The 27,174-nt window shown below is 40.4% G+C and overlaps 1 protein-coding gene across 1 annotated transcript in view; it reads left to right on the forward strand.

The window, feature by feature from the left end:
* The window catches only part of Slc9a9 (solute carrier family 9 member A9), a 547,508-nt gene that overhangs the window by 155,658 nt on the left and 364,676 nt on the right, over positions 1-27,174 (forward strand). The window contains exon 6 of the mRNA XM_047564064.1: positions 24,315-24,420. Within this exon, the coding sequence (XP_047420020.1) occupies positions 24,315-24,420 (106 nt within the window). The remainder of the gene's footprint in view (positions 1-24,314; positions 24,421-27,174) is intronic.

Below are 27,174 nucleotides of genomic sequence, written 5' to 3' on the forward strand. Positions count from 1 at the left end.
TATATTAGGTTTTTAATCTCGGTGACCATAATACTTGACCAGAATAATTTAGAAGAAGAAAAGTTTATTTCAGCTCATGGTTTCAGAGGTTCAGTCCATTGTGGGCCAACTGCATTGTTCTGGGCCCATGTGAGGCAGAACATCATCTCGGAAGGACATAGTGGAGGAGCACTACTCTATGCATGTCAATCAGGAAGCAGAGTGGAGAGAGACTGCAGGGAAGATGAACCCTTCCAGAGCATGTCCCCAGTGACTCACCTCCTCCAGCCTTGCCCCACCTGCCTACAGCTACCACCCAGTTATTCAAACTAAGATAAACTGATTAGTACAGCTCTCATAATCTAATTGTTTCATCTCTGAATATTCTTGCATTAACACAGAGGTTTGGAGGGACAGCTCATATTCAAATCATAACAAAATGCGAGGATTGATTAAAATGCAATTGTACTGAGTACCTTCAATAAAACTCTTTTAGAATTAGTCAGACAAAACAGAAAAATCAAAAGTAGGGCTGGGACTATAGCTCAGTGGTAGAGAGTTAGAGGTCCTCACCTCCTTTAGTCAATGAAAAACTGCTTTTTATGTATTCAAATAAATATCAAGTTCAAAACTTGATTATATACTTTTAAAAAATATTTTTTAGTTGTAGATGGACATGATACCTTTATTTTATTTGTTTACTTTTATGTGGTGCTGAGGATCGAACCCAGTGCCTCACACATGCTAGGCAAGTTCTCTACCACTGAGTCACAACCCCAGCCCTTGATTATATACTTAACCACAAAGGAAATATCAGTAGACTTTAAAAAGGAGAGATTTTACCTTCTCTCATCAGAGTCCCCCAAAATAAATAAATAAAAAGCAAATGAAAATACCCTAATGTTGAAAATTAAGAAGAAATACAAGAGGAAACCTAGTTAATATATCTAGAATGCAAAGTAAAAAAAAAAAAAAAAAAAAAAAAAAATTGGACCACTACCAAAGATATTTTTAAAAAGACCAAAAATCAGAGGAATATTTGTAGCATTAAATATCTTCATTATTGAAGAAAGACAAAATATGAAGGAATTTAGAACTTACCATAATAAACTGGAAGAACAATAAAGTAAATCAAAATGGTCATAAATAAGGAATCGATAAATATCATAAAAAACATTAAAATAGAAAATAAATGACAACAAAAAGATAAACAGATTCAAAATTAATTCATTGAAAAGCCATGCTGATGGATGAAATTCCTTATGAGTTTTACTGAGAAGAAGAGAGAGAAGGCTAAATATAAAAGACCAGATAATGGAAAGGAGACAAAATTAAAATAAAATTTTGTGTAACTCATTAGCAAGAAATAAGTTGACCCAGAAAGAAATTTTAATCCTTGTTTCAGTAATAAATGGGAAATTTGAAGTCTGAATACCACAGAAGAGATTAGAAAGGTGACGAAAAATCTACCACTGATAAGGCACTGTGATCAGATGGAGTCACAGTGAAATCACATCTAACAGTAAAGGAACAAATTCTGAAAACAGTTAAGCTATTGCAAGTCACACAGAAATGTGAAAATATCCCAATTTCTTTTAAGATAACATGATCCTGAAGTAAAAATCTGTAAAAGAGCTTCACAAAATAGGAAAATATGAAACCACCCTACTTGTGCTTGTAAATGTAAGTTTGAAATAAGATGCTTTTAAATATTTGCCTACCAATGTTGGTTGCAAAAGTTCAGAGATTTTTGTTCATTACTGTATCCTCAGTGACTAGACCTGTCTCAGAGGAGACCATTAACATATATTTGTCAAATAAATAAAAACATCAACACAGTACTAACACTAAGCACAATATTGCATGAAATTAAGAGTGGTCACATATCATGAAATCCACTAACATTATCAATTACATCAATGAATTAAAGGAGAATCAAAGGTGTCAATATCTATGAGGTAAAGGCATTTGATAATATGCAGCAGGATTACTAACAGAAATTCTAAATTTAAAAAGTGAGTAAAATAATTTAGATGTAACTCAAAGTGCTTACTAAAATCTAATAGAAAATATTATCCTAAATGATAACTTAGGAGTAGACATTTCAAGAAGATATTTTTTTATAGAAGACCCTTTTCAGTAATGTAGGTGTAGAAAAAAGAAAAAGAACAGTATAGGAATCAGGAACTTGGAAGCAGTCAGACAATTGTTACTCCTAGCTTCCAGGTATGAAAGTGGCACCAAGAACCCAATGAAAGAAAGTTTGTGGAGTCTATTACTTATGGAGAGCAATAAGTTTCTGATCAGGGACATTTTTAGTTCAAGGTAACATTTCATTGAAAACATCAGGAAATTAATACTCATATTTCCTTTCCACCAGCCTTCTGATCTCTCCTAGGGCTCCCCATAAGATAAATAGAGGCCCTGGGAACTTATTAATGATGCCCATGTAGTGAGCATGGCAAAGCAGAGACTATGTGGAGAAGGGTGGAGACTTAGACAAATGGAAGTAACTGGCATGGAGATTCTAGCATATTCAGTAAGGAAAAATGTAAATGGAGGAAAAAGTTGAATAACAGTGAAAATTTTAAAATAAAGCTACCATGTTTTGTTGATGTTATACTATTTTAAAAGTTATTAGAATTAAAAAGAAAATACCATGAGGTGTCTGGATACAAGATAAATATACAAAATACAACTGATTTAAACAAAGTTTAGCACAACTATCTGTAAATAGAATGCAATATTTATAAAATTTGTACATATTTGGGACTAAATTTAATCAGAAAGAAAATAACAAGATATTGAAGTATATAAAATATGAATTAAGACATGAATGAGGGTTGGGGATATAGCTCAGTTGGTAGAGTGCCTGCCTTGCAAGCACAAGGCCCTGGTTCAATCCCCAGCACCACAAAAAAAAAAAAAAAGACATGAATGAATACACATTTTTTTAGGATAAGCATATTTAATCATGAATGTATTTTCTCTTTCTCCTTTATTTTCTCCTACATTTTTTTTCTATAGAGCATTTCTTAAACAACAAAATACTTTAGCAAGTTTTGTAATCCCTGTTATATCCCATAAGCATTCCAGAAATTTCTAGATCATTGTATTTTGAATACATCCTCCAAAAATATTGTTAATGTCAGTCTTTGGGTAATAATCCTTCTGAGGCTTTGTATGCCTGAAATCTTCCTTGTCTTCTTATATTTGAACAGAAATTTGACTAGATATAAAATAATAGGCTCAAAGTTATCTTTCTTCTTTCCTTATTCATTCAAATATTTCTCTGCATATTTATTTAAATCTGCAGCTTGTGCTCCTATTATCCCAATATTGCAACTCTATTTCTATCCTTCATGTCTCTGAACATTTATAAAATTTATTTTTAATCTCTTCTTTCCTATTTCCCACTGGCAGAGTTCCTCATTTGAGTTTCCCATGTGTCTAATCCATATCTTCAGCTGTATCCATTATCCTATTGTCTATTACATTCTTTCTTCCCCATGAGTAAATTTTTCATACCCTCCTAATATTTTCTTTTAATTTTTTTATTTCCCCATTTCTTTACTTCATTTAATGTGTATTTAAAATGTTGATTTGTCTATTATGATACTTCAGTTTCTGCTAGTTTCTTTTCTTTGCAAGTTATTATAACTCTCAAGTATCTAATTAAATACATATGGAAAAGAACCTCAAAACTACAGTTGTCATTTTTGTTTTCTATCATTTTGCTGGCTCAGTACTTTTTACCTGTAATGACTTTGACTCTGAGGAGACAGTACCCATGGAGACAATTTTTGCTTGTTACAGGTGGGGAAAGTGGGGTGCTGGGGATGTAGCTCAGTGGTAGAACACTTATGGGCTCAATCACCAGTACCACCAACAAGCACCACCACCAAGTGGGGTAAGTGGACATCATATAGTGGAGGGAAAGATGCTGCTAAACTTTGATGTACACAGACTGTCTTCCCCACCATAAATAATCATCCAGCCTAAATTGTCAGTAGTACAGAAACCCTTCCCCAGCTAACTTCTTGGGGCAGGGTTTAGAATCTTAGAGAGAAACAACATTGGCAATTCACAGGCTACAAGGTTTGTAGGTGAGGAGGCTGCTCAGATCCCACCTATTCTTGTCCACTTCAAACCCCAGGTCTTGTGCACTGCCCTGGTATTTCCCCCATGAACACCTTCCCCAGCATCTGGATACTTGTATGTGTTTTGTGTAGCAAGGAACTGAGCAATGGTTACTCCATGGAAATCAAGTGAACCAAAAGGCAGAACTTAAACAGTTTTTTCCCCAAAAGTTTTCTGTCCATGGCTGTGTGCTGCTGCCCGTGGCTGGTGTCTGCTGTGTTCTTCCAAGTTCCATGACTCCCTCCTGTGCACGGCAATCCCCAGACAGCCCCTCTTCCCCCTAGGGAGTTCCAATGGCCTCAGTACTTGGCATCCTTCCAATTCCATTTTTCTCTATACACATGCTCCCTCATTGGTTTTGGGGAGAAAACCAGTAACCTATACTAGATCACCATCATGGTGATGAGAAGAATATTTTCTTAAGAGTCCATTTCCCCCAAAATTAATATTAAAATTTAATACAATTCCAATGAAATTGGTCAAATCATCTTACAATGTATAATATAGAATAAAATCAAAAAAGGTCCTATCTAATCAGATATAAGAATATACTCTAAAGCCATTACAACCAAATCAATATGATGTTGGTCTAGGGGTAGAAGGTTCTGTAGAAAAAAGCTAGATCAAGAAGGAAGGTTCACTCATACATTGCTGGTGGGAATGCAAATTGTGCAAACAATATGAGAGTCCTCAGAAAATTTGGAGTGGAACCACCATTTGACCCAGTCATCTCACTCCTTGGTTTTGTACCCAAAGCACTTAAAATCAGCATACTACAGTGACACAGCCACATCAATGTTTATAGCAGCTCAATTCACAATAGTTAAACAACGGACCCAACCTAAATGCCCTTCAACAGATGAATGGATAAAGAAAATGTGGGATAGATATATATATACACACACACACACACACACACGATGGAACATACTCAGTCTTAAAGAAAAATGAAATTATAGCATTTATTGGTAAATGGATGGAACCAGAGAATATCATGCTAAGCAAAACAAGCCAAACCCAAATTACCAAAGGCTGAATGTTTTCTCTGATATGGGGAAGCTAGGGTGTGGGGGATAGAGAAGAATAGAGTTACTTTATATGAGGTAGAGGGGAATGAAGGGAGGGGAAGAAATATGAGGAAAGGAATAATAGGAGAGGAAACAGATATTATTACTCATGTACCTGTATGACTGCATGACTGATGTGATCCTGCAATACGTATAATCAGAAAAATGAGAGATTACTCTCCATTTATGTATGATCTATCAAAATGTATAAATGCATTCTACTGTCATGTACAACTAATTAGAACAAATAAGATTTTAAAAAATTAAGAAAACGAAACAGATCTCAGCATACATGAGAATTAATCAGAAGTGGTATTTCAATTTTGTGGGGAAAATGTGGTTTATTCAACAAACGAAACTTACACAATTGACTGGCGATCTCTCTAGAAGATGATAAAACTGGGCATAATATAATCATTTGCAAAAACACACATAGAATTAAAATGTAAGTGGTAAAGTTAAAAACTCCTGCAAGACAATTTATAAATCTGTATTAATAGATCATGGACATAAAAATTCTTCTTAAGAAAAGATGAAAACCTAGAATCTATAAGAAATAGACACATTTAACTACACAAAATGCTTTTACATGGGAAAATATACTATAAACAAAGTCAACAGATAAACAATATATTGGGGAAATCATTTAAGTACCAAAGACTACCTCTAATTTACAAAGAACTCTCTTAAAGGGCAGAAACATGAACAGAGATGGTGAGGAGGAAATCCACATAGGCCTCAAACATGAAAGATTGAATTCATGGAAATGTAAAATAAAGTAACAGCATATCATTTTACCCCTAGCAGTTTGGCAACAATTATAACACCAACTAACAGTCACTGCTGGCAGGGATTCAGGGGAAAGTGGACTCACACATTTCTAGTGGAAATTAGAATCATTAACAGATTTTTGGAAAGCAATTTGGCAACAGCTATTATAACTTAAAATACATAGTCCCTTCTGACCCAGCAAGCTGACTCCTTGGCAGTCTGTTCCACAGAAATAAAAACACTAGTTCTGAAGGATATATGGACAAGGATGTTTATTGGAGCATTTTTTTAAGAGGATAGATTGTAGGACATCTATACAACATCATGTAGCCATTAAAAAGGATAAATGAGCACTCTTTCAGTTGACTTGGGAATCTTCCAGGGAGGTATTGTCGACTGGGCAAAGTAAGATGCAGCAAACAATATATACAATACAATTCAAAACTTTAAAAATGATTATCACTCTTGTGTATTTATGCATAAATAATCTACTCAAGTTCATCTACATACCTTGTACCTTGAAAAGCAGGACTTACGAGGTATCAGCACCGAAACTACTTTTTTCTACTACTGTTTCCTTAAAAGTGTTCTGGGGGCTACTTCTTTCCCACTTGCTGGATAAAAACCTTTTTTTCTTTAGGTTGCCCATACAAACCCAATGTCAGGTAATAATGCAAGTTCTCATTTCTCCCCTCCGGAGCCTGTCACAGGCAGACTACCTTTGGGAGAGCAGCTGGATTGCCTTCTTTCCCCTTTCTCCCATGCCTTATTTATCCTTTGGTAGCTGCAGTTTCTGACTCCTCTATGGTGAAGATGAGAAAGACAACCTTTTTATTTGATTGCTCAGAGGTCACTATCAGAGCAGCTGAATAATCACAGTCTATGAGATTTCTTAGGAGAGAGGCAAATATTATTCCATTTTGTCTCCAAATTCATGGGCGACATCTTAAGCTATATGATGGTCTAGGTGCCTTTCCATGGGTTTGAGATGAGGGGCACACACCCCAGCCTCCTCATGTGGGCATGTAAAACTCACAATTCCCACATAGCAAAAGAACTTCCACTGCAAATCTTAACCTCTAGACTGGGAACTTGAGACTCTTTAGAAGTCTTCATATAGGCAAGAGATTCAAGAGTCAGGCAACTCAGAAAAAAAAAGTGCTTTAAGATTGTGCATCTCAGGTAGTAGAGTGTTGCCTAGCGTGCCAGAGGTTCTGGGTTTCATCCCCAGCACTACCAAAGAAAAGAAAAAGAAAAAGAAAGATGGTGGGTCTAACTATACAATTTTTTCTTTGTTCCTCAGTTGCAATATCTCATCTAACACCTGTAAAGATTATTACAGAGAAAATTTTAGCATAAAGAGAAATTGGCGAGACCTCTGCTAGATTGTAAATGTGGGTTACTTGGGAAGAGGGAGGTGGGGGTTTAAGAAAAGATATGCCAAAAAGGAAAAAGAAACAGACACTATTAAAATAAAGCAAGCAAATAAGCAAAGAGTATAGACTTGGTCATCACACTTATGCATATATGTGTACGAACATCCATGTACTCAAAAAAGAAAACTCCAGAATTTCATAAAAGTGAAAAAATTAACCAAATGTTTTTATACCATGTTAGTAAATGACCCACAAGTATAATGGAAAGCTCTTAAAGGAAAATCTTCAAACTTGATATGATACTGTGCATGCCATGAATTTCAAAACATGCACTGAATTCATGTTTTATGTGTAAGTCACACGTCTTGACTTGCTCCAGCAGCTAAAGTGTGCAAAGAATCTAAAGTACTCTGTGAAGCACTGAGCACTGGATGTTGGCTTCCATAAGGAGACTACTGGCTCATGTTAATTGAATTTAGAAAATTCACTGTGGCATTATTCTGTCTGAAGACCAAATTAAATGCATGGATGATAATTCATTTATTAAAATTAGAAGCCAAGAGGAATATGGATACAAAGTCGATGTCTGTTTTGCTAGTGTTACATCCAGGCAACCTCCACTTGACAAGTGTCATAGCACCAGGATATTTTTATTACTGGGTATTAAGGGACCTGAGGTCGAGTTCAATTCCTGTTGCAAATGCACAGGGCAAATTCGAGGCGGCCACTTAACTTTTCTTGGCTTTATTTTTCTAGAGGAATGTGATGATTGTTGTGATTATTTCCTTCTCTATGTTAGTGGTTTTCCAACTTAAGCATACACAAGACTCACTCGGAGAGTTTGTTAAAGTACATATTGCTAGGTTCCACCCCCAGAAATTCTGATCCAGTGAGTCCAAGAACCCATAGCTACATAGTCCACTTATACTGACATTGCTAGTCCAGAGACATGGTGAATGTAAAAACCGGTAAGTGGAATATTTGCTTTTCCCAGTAGGTATGGTAAATTTATAGAGAGTAAAGTAGGCTCAGTACTGATGTTTCTGGACTTCAGTAAATATCCCTTTATGAACTCATAGGACATGTATGTCGTCTTAAGGGTGGCATGTCTTACTCCTTAGAATAATTGTAAGAAATCTCCCCCATATGTTTTCCCTCCTAAGATAATGTGAACTATAGAAGTCTTAGTTCCCATAAGCCTGCAGAAGGGGAGAAAGTTCTACTGGAGACCTCTGAGACTTCTGCCTTTGGGAGCTGTATCTTCCAGTGATGCGCTGAGCCTGCAGTGCCCTGGTCTGTCTGTCTCTGAGGTCCAAGTGTTTCCCAGAATGCACTACCTAAGACCACTGCTAGGTGTCACTCTAACTCTGGGGTGAATTGGTCTCTGGGAGAAGCATGAGCGAGAACTCTGGAGAAGGTGGCCCCAGCTTCTGTTGGTGGGTGAAAGCATAGAGGAGAGGAAATTGCATAAAAGGATCACAGCTAGGGATGGATCATCAACTTTCAATCTCAGGAGGAACTGCCATTAAAAATAAAACAGGCATGTGATGGGGTAGGAGAGTGATCTAAAAACAAGGTTGGGATCAGGTCTTCCAGTGGTGGAGGCATCCTGGATGTTGCGTCTGTTCATTGCAAGATGAGGATCATGAGCATCCGCGCATCACAGTTTAGTCCTTCAACTTCTCAGAACCCCACTTTCTGCATCCCTAAAATAGATGCTGTCAAAACAACGAAACAGAAAACGCCTTCCGATGCTTGCCAGGAAGAAGGGATTGTCAGATCAAATGAAATGCTATGTAGGAAACTATTTATAAATTGCTAAGTTTTAAAATACATTTTTACTAACAGTTCTTCTTCTTGGGGGCTTTATTTGCTTTAGAGCTAATGCTCTCATAACATTATCATTTATTTATTATTGGGCATAAAATTGCCAGCTATTCGTTCTCATCTGAAGGAGTCACAATAAAGAACAGTTTTCTCATATTTCATTACTTGCAACTTCCATGGAAAATCCCAAATGTAAAGAGATTAAAAAGAAATGATAATCAAATTATATTTGTCTTCATGTGGAATCCACTTTTTGTAATATCTGCTGCACATTTAAATATTTATAATTCAGAGGAGTTTCTCGATGTTGTCCCTGTACTTGTATCAGGAGTTGCAAAGGGTATTTATAAAGACTTCTCTACTGTTCTCTGTTTGGGGTTGTCTGGATCATAGTTCCTCTGACAGAATAATTAAGCACGGACGCTTTATTTCCTTCTTCTTATCCTTGCCCACCCATCCTTCCCCAACCTAAATTATAAAGCCAAACTCAGATCTTTGTTTGGGTTGGTACTTCACTGCTTTTTCAAACCAGTTCCACAGCTTCTCTAATTAAAGGCGACTTCCTTCCCAATTTGACAACCAGTCCACACCCTGAGTCACCAACTAGTTCAGCCCATGGAAGGTGTGTCATTAACCAGAGTCACTCTTTCCGTGGGTACATGGACAGACACAAAATAATGGCTTTACAGGGCTCCTGAGTGTGGGGGTTTTCTCCAGAACAAATTCTCCACATTGGCAAAATTATTATTGTCTCTGTGGTATAATCAGAGTTCAGAAGCGCTAGAGAAATGTGCAGAATTCAGTTTTCATCTTTTCTCTTATTAACACTTTGAGGACATCATCATGGTCTACAATGGAAAGCATTTTTATACACCATATTTGCAAGTCACACAGTTCATTTAACATTTAAGTAGTTGGGGGGGAGCCACCTTTATCCTTTAAAGTTTACTGCAGTATAACTATTCCAGAGGCACATGAACTATCTTACCTTTGATCTCGTTGATAATCTGAAGACCCTTTCTATTTGGGGTTACTATGGTTACGGCTGCTCGGGTGATGTGTGAGCTGCGCTGCTGTTTTGATAAAAATAGGTATTAACTACCAGTCATGGTGCTTCTCATTTCACTGGAGTTCTTGCAGAAGCACAGCATATTTTAAAAACAGGGGTGGGGAGCATTTCCAAAGAAGCACGAGGGAACATCTGCATAAATAATGGTGATTGGTCATGTGTGTAAAAATATTTTTAATTAAATTCTTTTTAATTAAACAGGGCATTTTGCTGAATCCTTCTCTGTTATTTGCACTGAGCTTAGCCTTGAGGAAGATGGCTGATTAACAGACCCCAGAACCTATAATTAAAAACAGAACTGTTATTTTTGGAGAAAAGCCTCTTCAGTAAGGGTGACTTAATTGGGCTGTCTCTCATATTTTTTCATTTGTCATTGAACTCCTCCGTTAAAATCTTTATTATGTGATTTCTTTTTTTTTTTTTTTTTGTAACAGAGGAGAAATGATTGCCAACATTGGCATAACCAGAAGAGTTTTTATTTTCTAGCTTTGTTTTCCTTCAGTCTCTTTGATCCCACTCTCTCTTCACTGTTGTGTTTCAATATTTAATTGCAGCCTCCATTTTTTTGTTTAGATGGTGTCTTGTTTTGGGAACCATGTATTTTGTTCTTTTTTTTTTTTTTTTTTTTAAACTTCCGGCCCTCTCTGTCTCTGCATTTCAGAGTTTCAGGCTGTACCCAGGTTTGTGGTTTCTTATCAGGTGTGCTATCGACACTCTGGGTAAGAATTCAAGAGAAAACTAGAAAACTAAGTAAGTTTTCACCCACAGAAAAAACAAAACAAAAACAATGTAACTAACAAGGCAGCTCTAATATTTGGTAGAGAAAGACTCCATTGCTTTTGTTGCAGATCAGTGAAGGAATATCCCCGTGCTTTTGTTGCATTCCAAGGGGAAGAGAAATGAGGCCTCTTTAGGAGGCCAGAGGACGTGAGAGCAGCATCCTTCCCACTGAGAGTGGCTTCCGGAGGCAGAAGACAGACCACCGTCTTCCCCACGCAGTCTGTGTCACCTGCACGGTGTCATTTCACGGTACTCGACCGTTTTCTGTCTCTATCTGATTCCATGTTAAGCACACTGCCATAGCATCCGCTTAAACGCCTCTACATAAACCTAAGTCTATAAAACACCTTGGCCTAAACCCAGATCCTATTCTTGAGCAAATTTACTCAGAAATAAAAATAACAGCTTGGATTTATACTGTGTATCTCTTTCAAAGAACTCAAATAGCTTCCGCACACAGGGCTTCCGTTCTTTTCACATCATTGTCTTGGGTACAGAGGACCCAGTTCTGAGATGAAATAAATAAGGTGCAGAGACATTTTAGGATCGACTTGCGATTTCACAGCAACTCAATGGACAATAGATACGAAAGCCAGGATTTCTATTTCCTTAGATTTCTAGACTGTGTTGTTGCAAGACACTAGCATGTATGTGATCAAAATATCTTACTGACTTTAGCTAACTTTTAGCCAGTGCTAAAATCAGCAGTATCCTTATTCCACCCATCAAGAAATGGCTTCACTGGAGCCAATGTATAGAAACTACTGAAAGTCACTAATTGGCACACAATTAAAAGCTCCTTCTGAATTTGACTACCTGGAGAGTATGTCACCTAGTGCTAACAGACATTAACTAAGTGTGTACAAATGTATCATCTGATTTGAACATCACCGTGGCTATTTGATTTTCTCCATTTCAAAAAAAAAATGGAGGATCTAAATTCTTCAGTGCTTTATTTAAGTTTACGAGGCTCATGAATGGCAGAGATGGGAGACAAAGCAGACCCAATATACTTCATCCTACACCACTGCTGTTTCTCAAAAGAGAAGAGCCATGTGCCAATCAAGCTTTGGATGAAAATGAAACCTGACAGAATCAAGTTCTTGTTTTATTATTGATTTCCTGTGACAGACATTTATTGAACACCTGCTATGTGTGGCACTGCAGGAGTGACTGAGGCTGAAGGTAGTAACCAGACACGGACTCTGTCTTTAAGAAGCTCTCGGTCTAAAGGGGGTGTGTAGACACAACCATTGGGAGAAGTTTTAAAATATAAGATGGTGGTCACCTAGGCAGCTTTATAAACAGAAGGACCCAAGGACCCCTGTACTACTCTGGAAGGGAGAAGGCTTGGTCTCCTCACCTCAAGCCAATGTTTAGGCAGATTGAAGAATATGGCCCATCAGCCGGAGGAGCCATGAGCCACGTTTCTCTCCTGCAGAAGACAAAGGGTTTCTGTTCCCACCGAAGGCCACAGCGAGACCTGCTCAACATTAGCTAGGGAGCCCTGGGCTCAGACACTCTTGGGGTGTCCTGTCTTATTACCCTAGGGTTCAGGGTCAAAGTGAGAACCCATGCACTTGACGTTGACAGTTCTCTCCTCATTCAAGCAGACGTTTTAATCTCACGCTCACTCTCCTTGATGCCATTCTGCCCCTGAGTTTGCTGCTCTGCAAATCACGCCCCTGACCCCAGCCCTACACCAGGGCTTCATCTACCTGATCAGGAAAATGTGAACACTTCATGCCTGGAACCTACAGTTTGGAGTCTGAGAATCATAGAAATTTTAGGTGTGGAAGGACCTACGGTAAAGACCATCTTGCTCAATCTCATTTGTAGATGAGGACCCCAAGACTCAGAAAAAGAAAGTAAATGCATGCAAAATAGGAACAAGGTGGGATTTTCTTCCAAATGCAGATAATTAAGGGGTAATTTGTGAGAAAAAAAAGGAAAGAAGAGTTTACATCACTTCTTGCTTGATGATGAGTTTTTGTTAGTTTTTGTTTTGTTTTTTATTTTTTCTCTCTTGAGGTCAGTCTTGAGCATCAAAGGGATTCCATTTTATGGACAGACCCGCTAATGGTTCAACAACATGAGCAATAGTAGTAATGATAAAGACCACTATTTGCACTCTCTCAATATGCCAGGCACTTTGCAAAAAATGAACCTGTTTATTCATTCTCCCAAAACCTACGAAGGATGAAATGCTTTTTTCCTCATTTTTACCAATGAAGCTTACATGAGGCTTAGTGAGGCTCAAGATCATGCAGTCTATTTGCATCTCAACTGGGTCCTCAACACTGGTCGGTCTGACATCAGAGTCAAGTTCCCACCTCCTCCACTGCAGGACAGAGTTATGAATAGCAAGGTCTTGACCCGAAGGTCTTGCTTTAGAAGTTGGAAGCCCAGTTATGGAAAGTCAGCAACACAGAACAGAATTGGAGACAATCATGGATGACAACAGGCTATATAAACGCTTCTGGATATTGAAAGTGGATAAAACAAGACTCCAGGTGTTCTAAGGTTGGGATTTCAAGAACACACTGAAAAACCATTTGAAGTAATTCAACAGCTCGCGGACAGCTGGGAAACAGCTGTGGTTGACAGACCTTCTGGCTGACTGGTTTGGGGAACAGAATGGCTCTGTTTAAATGAAAGCAGTCCATTCTCAGCAACGATCAAAGACAGAGCTGCAGTACAGAAGTTTTTGAAACTCAGTGTCTAGCCCACACTTCGATTTATGTGTGAAAAGAAGGATGTTGCACATTGGAGCAAATTGGATTCACATAATTTCTTAGAAAGTATTTCCGTATTGTCTGGATCTTTTTAGGGATCGACTTGGCTGGAGAGGTCAAAACCATGGAAGGTGAGTCCACTTGGTAACATTTAAGGAGCGCTCACTCTCTGAGTCATGCAAGCGATTTCTTCCTTAACGGAAGGGTCCTAGGGCAGGGGACACCCACTGGTGACAGACCGGGATTGGTTTTCCTTGCTCTATAAAGACCCTTAATCCCAGGGATTTTAATTCCTTGAAAAGCAGCTTCCTTCCTTCTAGAACAAGTCCAAGAAGTCACCGAAATTGACCTTTAGACCTGGGTGCTACAGATAAGAAATATTTTTGTTGTTCAGTTTCTTATTTTGAACTGAAATAGAGAGAGATTTCTGGAACAAAGACTGTCAGGTTAATGAGAGGCAAAGAAGTGACTGGTCACAAAAGAGACAGGAGCTTCTCCGAATCTCAGGAGTGAACCACATGGCGTGTACCTTCAGAGGTTCATTCATTCATTCATTCATTCATTCAATGAACAAAATTAATTGCCCACCCCTTGCCAGAAACACAGATGAACAACTGATGGCAAAGGATGACCAGTTTTATCCAAGAGGATCAGTTTAAAGCAAAGCTAAAGTGTTTACAGGATATTTCTTGTTTTTTGAAAATAAATGCTGCTTTCACCTAAGAAAATGTATTTATCTGCAACTAAACCTTTTTATCCTTATATTATTGTCCAGTCCAGAAAGTATAACTAGGGAGGGTTAAATTTTCAGAAATGGCAAAGCTAGATCATGCGCAGAACCTGATGCAATACAGTATCTCTGAAGCTGGTTTCCTTTTCTCTCCTTGCCTGACCTTGTAAACTACTGAATTGCAAAGTATGGTTTTACTCTACCTATTATATGCTCTAAAGCCAGAAGTGTTTTCCATTGCTAATAAGGTAAATCATGACACTTTTTAAAATACAAACATAAAGCTTCTGGATGGACAAACTCCTTGAGTCTGGTAATTTAAGAGTAAGAACTGCAGATTTACTGTGTCTGGGGAGGGACGGAGGATCTGCAGGACATCCATATCCATTGCTGGGTACACAGTAGGTGCTTAATAAGTATTTGTTCACATAGACCCACTCCAGGTTGTCGTGGTAGTGGCTGGATGGGGGCATCTGATTCCGAGGAAGAGGAAGGAATAGACTAGAAACTGAGATTACTGGGTGTTTTAGGTGAGGTAGACCATCATGGCAGAAGTATGTGGTAAAGAAAAGCAGTTTAGTATGTGGCACCAGGAAGCAGAGAGAGACTAAACTCAGCTCACAAAGTGTATACCCCAAAGGCACGTGCTCAGTGACCCACCTCCTCCAGCCACAGTTACCACTCAGCTAATCTCGACCGGAGGATTAATGCAATGATGATGTTAAGACTCTCAAAACCCGATCATTTCACCTCTAGCCTTCCTTGCGTTGCCACACACGTGAGCTTTTGGGGGACACTTCATGCCTAAACCATAGCCCTGCATGTGGATGAGATTGCTCAGGGAGAGCTTCTAGAGTCAGAAGGGAGTCAAGGATGTTTTCCTGGGCAACATCCCAGGGGATGTGTTTAAAAAGGAAAGAGCAAGAGGCTAGAGAGATCAAAGGAACCCCTGGAGGGGCTCATGTCCCCGACCAAGGAGGGGAGCTCCTGGAGAGACAGGAAGTGCTCACAGTGTGGGGCCACATAAAAACCAGCACTCTGGAGGCCCAGGGAGAAGGCCTGAGGAGCACTGGTCCTCAGAGACAGCACCTATGGCCTTGGAGAAGGGATGCAGAGTACCAGGCTTTATTTTCTTGTTATACTTTTATAAATGACTTTCTGTCCTTTCTGACTCTGAAAATAATGCACATTTATTATAGAAAATTCAGGAAAATGCCAAAATGCTCGAAGGAAAAAACTAAAATGGCCATTGTTCACTTGTATCATGACAGCTGCTTTATGACTTTCGGCTTCGTCTCCTGAGACGTGGCTTGCCTGGGTTGTTAACCTTGGATGCTGGTTTGGGCTTCCTCGTTCCCATTTCGGCATCAATTCTTTGGTGACTATATCCAACAATAGTCCAGATGGGATAAGTACTGTAGAATAAAGTGATTTGATGAGCTATAAAACAGGCCATTCCAAGTAAACGAGTGGCCTGTTGTGTGACGATGGCACCAGGAGGTACACACGTGGATAGTTCCATCAGAGCAGAGGGCCTGTGGGCACGTGCTCACACACCAACGCATTCTCGTTGGTCCAGGGTTTTCCTTGGCAAGCGTGATCTGAAGCAGATTGATCTAAGTGATTTCTTTTCTGCCAGTGGTTGGTGCTGTAGAGAAGGAACCTCAGAGCAATGCTGAGGGTAAAGGTTCTTCTAGCCCTATCTCCTCTCGCAGTTCATGCCTTGAAAAGCCAAAGGTCGGGGGCTTAGCCCACCGCCATTTTGAAGTTGCTATTGTGAGGGGGAGCAAGTGTCTTCGTTTTCCAGGGTTGCTGTAATATATTACCCCAGACACAGAGGCTTCACACATTTATTACCTCACTGTTCTGAAGGTCAAAAGTCTAGGTTGATTCAGTTGGGTTCTTTGAGTCTCACAAGTCCAAAATCAAGGTGTTGGTTGGCTGGGATCTCATCAGGAAACGTGAGGAAGAATCTACTTCTAAGCTCATCCAGGTTGTTGGAAGAACCAAGATGCCCATTTCCTTGCTGCCTTTGGCTCCTAGAAGAACTTGCTCTCTGGCCCTTGCAAGTGAGCCCTACCTCTCAGATCCAGAGAGGTGCGTTGAGTCCTTCACACACTCAGAGTCTTCCGACTGCCCCCTTTCACATCTCTTCAGTTGCACCTTTGACTCCAGCCTGCGAACTTCCTCTACTTTTAAGAGCTCTTGTGATTAGATTGGACCCCACCCCCTGCGCAGATGGTCTAACATGATATGCCTATTTGAAGATCCGTCCCCTTCATTACATCTGCAAGCCCTCTTGGCTGTGCAAGACAACATTGCAAATACTCTAGGGACTCGTGCTTAGACATCTTCAGCCTCTCAGCAGAGTGACTGCAAGGATGGATGGGTTCAGAATGTGACCCCTTTCTGCCTCCCGTTTCAACCTTCTTCCACACAGAACCCGGGCTGACTGCTCTCAGTACTTACTATTCTTATTTGCTGTTGGCAGCTTTGCTGTGCTGTTTAACAAGCAGCACATTCACCCTCCATGTGGAAACAGTTCCCTAGTGTCCCTCAGGGTCTTGATCCACAGGTTAGAAAATGATGATCTACGGGCTTGTTTCATATCTTTTTATAGCAAGAGAAAATTTTGTTTATGAAGCTCCCGTGTGTTATGTATGCCATAATCATAACTAACACAATGGTCCTTTGATTTGTCTTTCTTTACAATCATTGCATGTAATGAGCACAGTGTTATTTTTACCTCCAAGGTGACGCATCCTAACTTTAGCTGCTTTTTGGATCCACTGGGTTTTTCTTTGAACTCATTTCATGATTTGTGAGTCAATACTTGTACACCATTTTCATTTTTAAAATGACAATGTGGGGTTAGGGGTGTGGTTCAGTGGTAGAGCACTTGCCTGGCATGCACCAGGCCCTGGGTTAGAGCCACTAATTTTGCATTGCAAAAATACGAAATTAATTAAATAAAGACAAAGTGGCAAAATGCTTAAGTGATCTACCTGATTGGAGGACACTACAACAGGGTGAGTCGTCTTCACTCAAAAATGGGCATACTGCACAGATTTGCCATTAAACTGCACCATGGCTCATTAAACCCCATCGGTGAGAAAATTGGGTCTTTGGAGAAAATTGGGTCTTTGTTAAATGTTTATGTTCTTTGCTAATGTTAAATTTAGAATATTCCTGTTGTAGGTCCCTTTGGGAAAAATTTCAAAGCACCCGTTAAAGTACCAGCAGATTTGAATCCATAAGATCCCAGATACAAGACCTAGAAAATATTCCGCACCTGGATTTATTTTCAGGTTTCTTGCTTTCCGATCTTTTTTATGTCTGAATTTTCTTTTCATCATGCCCAAACTCATGACCTCCTGATTACCTTTTTCTACTCTCTGCAACCGCCAGGGGCGTTGTAATTCTGGTTTTATGTAGCTTATTCTCAAACACCATGCAGCCATGGTTGAAGTCAAGGATGCATGATCGTCAGTATTTTAATTTATTATACCTATATTTTGAAGAAATAATGTCTCCCCTCAAAGCATTTGTATTTCAAAAATGGGCTTCATACAAATAGCAATGACAGAAACATATTTCTAGAAGTGGAGTTAATGTAAAAAGAATAATGTTCTTCATTTAAGAGTTATTAGAAATCCTCTATATGCATGCCAAGACAATCCATTGGTTATTGCATGGCAAAAGATATTAAGATCTAGGGAGACTTTCTCAACCAGAACCCAACACAAGAATGAAGCTCTATAGGACTTGGTCTCAGGGATTATTTCCTCATTTTTCTCAGAGCTGATGCTTAGCTTGTGTCACTCACAATGGATAGAAAATCGGTTAATTCATTACCCACAATGCCTTAGAACAGTGGTTTTCAGGCTTTTTGTATCATAACCTTTTATAATTTGTCAAAATAAGGAAGGATCCCAAGGAGTTTTTGTTTATGTATGTATCATCTATTAATATTTACTGTGTTAGAAATTAAAATGCATCTTGATATTTTTTGCTTTATTAAAAATTGCCATCATGTATATGTTTGATAATTCTTGAAAAGTAAATTTATTTTCCAAGAAAAAAAATAGTGGCACCGGGGCTGGGGAGATAGCTCAGTCAGTAGAGTGCTTGCCTTGTAAGCATAAGGCCCTGGGTTCAATCCCCAGCACTGCAAAAAAAAAAAAAAAAATAGTGGCATTGTTTTACTTTTTTCTGCAAAACTCTTCAATATGTGGTACAAGACAGTGAGATTCTCATCCCTACTTCTGCATTCAATCTGCTGCTGAAGTATCTGCCAGGTAGTCTCTGGCAAACTCCAGTGTGCATGTATTAAAGCATAAGAATGGAAAATGAAAGTAGCACTTTCATAATATTGTGAAAATGGTCTTGACCTTGAGGATTTACTGAATGGGTGTCAGGAACCGCAGGGGTCCTATGGCGACCTTTGAAACCATTGCCTTTGACACTAGAGCTGTTTCTCTCCAGGAACCCTGGTTGAGAGGCACTGTGATGGTGTTCTTGCACGTACTGTCTTCTCCACTGCTAACTCAGGGCAAAACGATGCATCATGCTGAGGGTCAAAATAAAATAGCGATGCTTTAGAGCAAAGTCATTCATGATGTGCTATGTAACTTCTAATTTAAAATGACTTCAACAAAGTACCAGCTAACGATTAGCTTTCTAAATCTGGTGTCATTTCTTTGACCTAGTTCAGAAGGGTGAGATTTTCCAGGTTATGTTTGCCAGAGTTTGACTGACAAAACCCATCCATCTACCAATTCCACTGCCAAGCCTTCATTGAGAAGGAATAGGCTCAAAGTAATTCCAATATTACGACCACCCAGATACCACAAGTATTTTTGAAGCCACTCCTTAAAAATCTTACCATGTATGATATTCAATAAAGAGAGAAAAGTTATAGAATTTCATCCTTCGCCCTCCCTCTGAGAAAAAGAAAATATATTTTCACAATTATCACTTTGGAAATGGAAAAATGCTACCCCATCCATGAGAACACCAGGGTTCTCCACCTCTCAGGTCTCACATGGATTCAACTGCAGAAGCCTGAGACATTTTTGATTCTCCAAGTGTCACAGACAAGTGTCAGACATACTGATTTGCACAGAAAACCATAGAGCACACTCTCCAGGGACAGCCGTCATCTTGACAGAGCTGAATGACAGCTCAGAACGACAGGGTAGGGACAATCATGTCTTGTTGTCCATCGACCCAGGCAGATCTTGTGCTAGGTTGCTGAGAATTGCCACATTAAAATATCATTTGAAATTTAAATTCCTTATAAAACACTGAGGAAATGTGGGTCAGAGAGCTGCTAAGAGAGATGCTAGGGAAGGGGCTGTCACAAATCGCCCTGAAGACTTAGAAGTTACTAAAAGAACCTCAAGAAAGTGGTCACTCGAAGACACAGCCATTAGAAAAATACAGAACATCCTTTAAAGAATTCACATGTTGAGCAACTCATGGGGTCAGGCAGTCCCTATCTGTATTTTTATCTCCAAGGATGGTCGTTACCTTCAAAATGAGGAAAGGTTAGTTTTGTTGCTCTAACAGAGTTACAGGATGCGACATGAATCTTGGTGTGTGAAGAAATTAATCTAAAGATCATGCTATGTCTGTGCTGGGGTTTTCCTCTTGCAGATTGAGAATTATCCTGTACTTGACCTGAGCTAATGGTCGTGAACTTGAGTTCATCCCCAGCAGATGTTCTGCACGCTTCCGCTCTCCAGTGGCCTCTGACTCTTGCATTGCCCCCTGGTCCTCCTGAGGACCCCCTGCCCTTCTGCCCCTCAGTCATCCTCTGCCTGCTCCAGAGCTTGCTTCAACTGTTTCCCCTTCTTTTTTCTCTGGCTTCAGCCTCTGGCTTCTTCTACTCAGCCTGTGAGCCTAGATATCTAGGAGAAAGCCCCGCTGGGCTCAGACCCCCTTGGCTCCGGCCTCTCCTCTCACCAGCTCCTCAGAGGTGCAGTCCACACCACAGTCTCCTTGCTCCCCGCCATCGCCCTTCCCTGTACGCATGTCAAAGCTGTTTTCTCAGAGACCTCAGATGATTCCACAGCAGTTCTCAGTTTCCCCACTGACCTAGAGTGAGGGGATGTGCTGGTGTCCCTGAGCGTAAGAGCAGAGGCGCGTATACCCCCGATCACCAACCTGAGAGGCAAATTGGATTTTTTCACAGATAAAAACTCAGGTATGAGAAGGATGTGGAGCAGAGAAGGAATGCCCAGCCAGGAGAGAGCAGGATGTGTCTTCTCCCCTTCCTATCCACACGGTGTCCAGAGTGTTCTCATGCCATCACAAGAGGGCTTGTCTCGAATAGGCATTGTTTTTTAGCCCAGCCTGGGCTGGGGTTGTCCCTCCAAGCCTAGCAAGATGTGGGCAGAGCTGCTGTGAGCATGTCCGCAGCTCTGCCAAGCCATCATCTCCTGGAAGGTGCCGCAGAGGGAGTCCTGGACGCTGTAAGAGTGAGCCCTGCCAACGAGCTGATGAAATGAGGCTTGTTTTTTAAGTTCCAAGCTCAGCAGCAGAGTGGGTGGCTGATTTCCTGACTCACCTATTCAACTCATTTGTGGTCCTGACAAAATACTCCTTCTTGCAGGACACACTGCCTGGCTTTATTTCCAAGCTGTTCCGGTTCTTCCCAGGCTAGATAGGAATGTGCAAAGTAATAGCCTTCTCTTTTGTGGGGGATATCATTTATGAAGCGGAGTTCAGTTCTTTCTTCAAAAGGAATTGTGGGAATGTCAGAGCAGTTTTGAACCAGACTGGATGTTTAATTAAAAGGCTTTTCCCGAAGAGGTTTGAAGCTCTCTTTGAAAAGATGCCACAGCCCTTCCCCACAAGGCAGGGGATGTTCCACCATAACTGAGGACGTGGGGGAAAGGAACTCAGGGCCTTATATCCCTACTTATTAGCCTAGGAAGCCTCCCCAGGGAGTGGAGAGGAGCAACAATTCATTTCAGATCTCAAAAATAGAAACGAACAGCTATAAAGTCTGAAGTGGACCACAAACTGCCGCGGTAGAATTTTCTAGTGAAGAATAACTTGAATATTATCCCAAAAGATCCTAGCAAAAGGAGAAGGCTGTTAACTACACCCCCAATTAGAACCTCTTTGTTTTAGTTAGACTCAGGGCCTTGACTCTAAAAGGAGAAAGAGATTATTCTGCAGAAGAACTTGCTACCAGCTACCACCACCACTGCAGAGGCTGAGGGTTGTGACAAATATCAAGAGCTGCACACTGTCACAGTAGGTCTTGCCATTTTACCTAGCATGATTAATAGGACTATTTCATTAGAATAATGAAATTGATTCTATGCCTGCTTAAAAAAGATGAGGTCTAGCCAAATGTCATGCCAGTTCATGATTTCTTTCTTCTTTTTCTTTTTTCTTTTTTGATTCTTGCAGTTGTCTCTTCTTTAAAAATAAATATTTTAAAAGCTAAATGAACAAAATATTTATTTTTAATTGACAAATAAAAATTACATATGCTTAGGATAGGAAACACGATGCTTTGAAATGTGGATTGTGGAAGAGCTAGATCAAACTAATGAATATGTGTATTACCACACGTGCTCACCATTCTTTGTGTAGCGAGAACATTTAAAATACTCTGTCTTAGCAATTTTTAAGTGCATATCACATTGTTTTTAAACACAGACATCATGTTTTACAGTAGATTGAAATCCAGAGTCACTCCTTCTTGCCTCTCAAGACCACTGGTTCTCCATCCTAAATGCCCTGGGAGTGTCTCACCCACTGTGTCCTCACTGACATTACCTCCCGTTCATCCACTCAGGAAGTGCTTCCTGTGTAAGCCGTGCTGTCTGTGGTGATAGCACACAGGGAGATGAGAACCAAGGACTCAGTAAAGTGCCCAGCACTGTGACCACTGGTCTGTCAACACCTAGTAGCTGGATGCATAAGATATGCAGGGTGTATAAGAGTTGGGGGGGCCTGAATCCAGGCCTCTTCCTGTCCTGGAGAAGCTCCAAGACCATTGGGAAAGCCTCCAGCCACATGCCTGTTCCTCTGCCCTGTTGCCAAATCTTTATTTCTGAATCAGATTCTGTCGTCTGTCTTATTAAAAACCCTTCTGTGACCCCTTCCGTGGCAGGCAGGGAAGGCTCCAAACTTCTTGATCCTACTTGTAAACTCTTCAAACTCAACTTGCCTTCCTTTTATTTCCCCAAGTAGCCCTCTCTTATACCTCCTACTTGGTATCCTCACAGTCCATGGAACAGGAAAGAGTGGAAATGAAAATACCCCCTCTGCCTTAAGATGTTACCATCGGTCTCATCTTCAACCACTCTCTTTCGTTCGTGGCAATCAATCCAATGGCTCATTTTCCTAATGATTGCTGTTCACACTTTGCATAACTCTTGGAAGTATCAAGACACTGAATAGTTTTGATGAACACAGATAATCAGGGTGTGATGATTTACTGTCCTGAAGTATTGACAGAGGCTTCAGGCGAGTGTGCGACAGACAGCACCCTGAAACAGGTCCTGCTCTTGGAACGTCGAGTCCGTACTTCCAGCTGAATGCCTTCTCAGGAGGGAATGAGAACTAGGAGCCGGTCCCTCTTCCAGAAGAGGGCCCCTGCCGCAGCATTTACTCATTCATTTATTTTGTTATTTGTGCATTCAACAGTTGTAAGTTACTTAAATACTGTGTTGTAAAGATGGGCCCCATCCCCAGGGATTTTCTAGTCCCTTCTATATTAAGTTCATGATTTGATCTGAATGCTAGAATCTTCTTCTTTTTTTTAAACCACACAAATTTATTTATATAAGTTTTATGAGACATGAGAACCTTTATAAGGAAATGACCTGAAGAAATGGCTCAATTTTTTAAATAGGAAGTTTGATGAGAATTGGACAGTCAGAAAGAAAGATGGTGGGACGAGAATGTGATCTAATAGTAGCCAACTGGGGGAAATTCAGCAGGGCCTGTGTGCTCAGGTTCGTCCCAGTGACCTTTTGTCTTCAGAGATAAGGCTGCTCCTTCCCTCAGGTATAGCAGAGCACCTCTCATGTGAACATCTTATGACTTGCTTGGGGGAGAAGCAAAGAGGGAACTCAGAGAGTCTTTCCGGTTTCTACAGTTTCTCAAACTCCTTCAGATTAAACTATTCAATATGCCAACATGCCAAATTTTGAGGCAGCCTGTCTTGAGCCTATTAATCCTGTTCCTCAGGTTCCATCTGCAGGATGAGTATGTTCTCGCTCTGAGAAGTCCTGGAAGACCCTTTACTGTCCACATGTGTCCTCCCTTCAAATGCTAGGATCTTAAAGAAATGGACCAGTTTGTTGCTGAGGAAGTCTGGAGGTTCAAAAAGGGTGACTTGAAAGATTATTAAAGAATGAATAAGGGGGTCTTTGGCATCAAGAGGAGTATGCATGTGCTTGTGCTTAAGGAATGGGTGAGTGGTGGCAGGTGGATGACAAAGAAATAGCTGCCTCATTAGAAGGAATCAAAACTCAAAAGTAGCCAAGACACTGGTGCATGTTTGGAAAACTAAGGGAGTCCAGCTGAGGAAAGCAGCCAAGCATGGGAAGGGGTGCAGAGAGAGAACTTGCTGGAAGGTAAGCAGGCCCAGATTGTGCTAAGGGACTCAAATCAGTAAGCACTGGGGAACCCAGAGAAATCTCTATGCAAGGGAATGAGATGATCAGACATTTTTGGAATAAAGATCTGGTGTCATATGGTGGATGGATTTGAGAGGACCTGTATTTAATGACAGCTTTTTAGAAGTGACGGCCACCTAGAAAGTTCCATGCTGTATCCAGCTAACTCTGCATCTTTGTGTGTGTCTTCTAGTGACAGTGCTGGCCATTTTCCATGAACTGCATGTCGACCCCGACCTGTACACCCTCTTGTTTGGAGAGAGCGTGTTGAATGACGCAGTGGCCATCGTCCTTACGTAGTAAGTACCAGAACTTCGCCTATGTTTCTTTAGCCACGGGAAATCTGTCCACTTAGAGATTATTCCCTATGACTTTAACAGTATCTTTTCTGTATGTCTTATAGATACAGGCAATTTCTAGCTTTTAAGGAACTGTTATCACAGAAAATCTCCAATAATGGGCACAATTCATTAGGCACCTAATTTCTAATACTATTAATGGGTTTTGCCTTTCCAGTTTATTACAAGAAACTACCCAGAGGGTAACAAATTTTTTTTTTCTCACTGCATATCTTTAGCTGATCCACTAAGGGTTCCTCAAATGCACGTAAATGAGCTTTCTTCATTTCAAATCAATATCATTTTTTTGTTTCCTCATGCAAGTCACTTTCCAGAAAATACACTAACAGAGACTTTGTGGGGAGTTTGGCAGATTGGATCTGGAACTTGAGGGTCAGAACACTCTGATTTCTCAGTGCAAGTGCAGTGCTTTAGAAAAATGCACACAACTTTAAATCATCCCGTGACAAATGAATTTGAGGGATTCAGGTGAGAGCTAATGTAATGTTCCTTTGTGCTGGAGGATTTGCTTTTGGAGAAGAGAACCAGTGTTCTTTCCGCATCTCTTTAGACACTTATCATTTATATTTAATAAATGCCACTTTGGTGACTTTCACTATGTCAGAGGTCTCTTCTTGGTTTTAGATTAAGACCAACATTTGGGGCAACTGTCAGTTATCCCAAAGGGAAATAGCTCTCTGATAATTAAATGTGACAACAGGATTCAATTCTGAGTGTTAATTACTTCAAAAGCAGTTGAAAATGTATTGTGAAGTAACAAAGGATTTTAAAAGTCAGATCTCACAGAGGGGAGTAAGAAAGAGCAGAGATACCTTTTTTTTTTCCCCTGCCAGTTGACATTTCTTAAAGCAGCCACCCTAAAGTCGCCACTAAATTCAGCAACTTTCAAGTGGATCTCCAAATATATTTTACCTGGCTACAGAAGAAGGGGTCTTTTTCTACCTTAAAGGAAAATATCAGCGAGTGCAAATTAAAAGCAAAGGTCATGGGCAGATTCACAAATGTTAAAATGATGCTTTTAAAGAGACACCAAGAGCAATTAATTAGGACATCAGGAATCCCTGTCCGAGAAATACTAACATTAAAGCAACATTTGGAGTAAAATTTTATAAAATTCTGCTGAGTCCCTCAGTTTTACTTCCTGAGCTGCCAAGTTGTAAAAGGCCAACCAAAGCAAAACCACTAAAGCACAAATGAGCTCAGGAGAGAACCACACAGCTACGACGTCTGGCCTTTGCGTGATGGGCTTTGCCATCCACGGTGGTTTCCCATTAAAAATGCAGACACCAAGGCTGAGCGTTGATTCTGTGGCGCACAGGCCTGGGGCATCTGAAATGAGCACTTCCTGTCTCCTTAAGCCAACACCAGCCAATGCCTCTCTTTCCCCTCTACCCATGTCTTAATAACATCTTCACCATACAATGTGGTTGGCACCGTGGTGAGGTTCTTTTCTGATCAGGAGACATTGGCCACTCTAGCTACTCCACCCCCAACCCAGCTTCCTGGTTTGGGAGAGTCTGGTACTGTGCAGTGACCCCAGTGGGTTCTGATTAAAATAGAGATCATTGCAGCTCAGAACATTTGGCCACCCAAAGTCCCCAGTTCAGACCTGCCAGTTATTCTTTCACACCTGATGCGTTTGACCTCACCAGACCCTTCTGGGGGCTCTGCTGTGTACCCCCCAGTGCACCTGGGTCTGCCCTCTGTCCCTCCAGTGCTGCCTGTGGTCGACCAGTTCCTCCCCCTGCAAGCCCGCCCTGTGTTGCTCTCTCACTCTCTTGCTTCTGAAACAGTTTATGGCATGCATGATGGTCTCTTCATAATCTACTCATACATGCTTCCCTCTCCTTGGAATGGCCCTTTCCCACCTTTTCGCTCTCAACCATTTTCTAGTTCCCTTAGGAAGAGCCTTTGCAAGTATCATTTAAAGAGTTGCCATGACCTTCAGACCAAAAGTTCAGACATTCATCTCCCTAGTTTTCTACTCTTTCACACTGAACCACGCACAGCACCCTGACACAGCTCTCTGAGAAGCAACACCATGTCTTCCCTCACCTGTGTGGCTTCTGGCTCTGCCTACTTGTCTCTCAACTCTCTCCATGGTCTGCTCCCTCAGGAACCAGTAGTCCCCAAATAGGTCCGACCTTACCCCCGTGCCTACCTGCATCAATCCCCTTTTGGCCAGCATTGGGCTGTCTGTATATCTGCCTTTCTATATTGTAACCTTTTGAAAGCAAAGCATATGAACTTGAAGTGTGTGTTCAAAGAACAAATGAAAACTTTTGTGTGGTTTCCCTTTCTTAGTTCCACTTTTGTGAGATTTTGAGGCTTAAGAATAGTGATGGGGCTGGGGATATGGCGCAGTGGTCAAGTGTTTGCCTAGCATGCATGAGGCCCAGATTTGATCCCTAGAAACACACACACACACACCCCCAAAACAAGAATAGTGATGTAGTATTCTCATATCATAGAAAGTAAGAGTCATACATTTTGACGTATAATTAGGAATACATTTCACAGTTTATCCATGAGAGAAACGTTCCAAGACCCCAACGAGAGGCCTGAAACCATGGATATGTATTGTTTTTTCCTATATATACATCCATGCATATGTTAAAGTTTATACATCAGACACAGTGAGAGATTTAACAACAATAACTAGCAAAAGAATAATTATAACAATATACTATAATA

Source organism: Sciurus carolinensis, chromosome 9 (assembly GCF_902686445.1).
Source record: "Sciurus carolinensis chromosome 9, mSciCar1.2, whole genome shotgun sequence".
Taxonomy (NCBI): domain Eukaryota; kingdom Metazoa; phylum Chordata; class Mammalia; order Rodentia; family Sciuridae; genus Sciurus; species Sciurus carolinensis.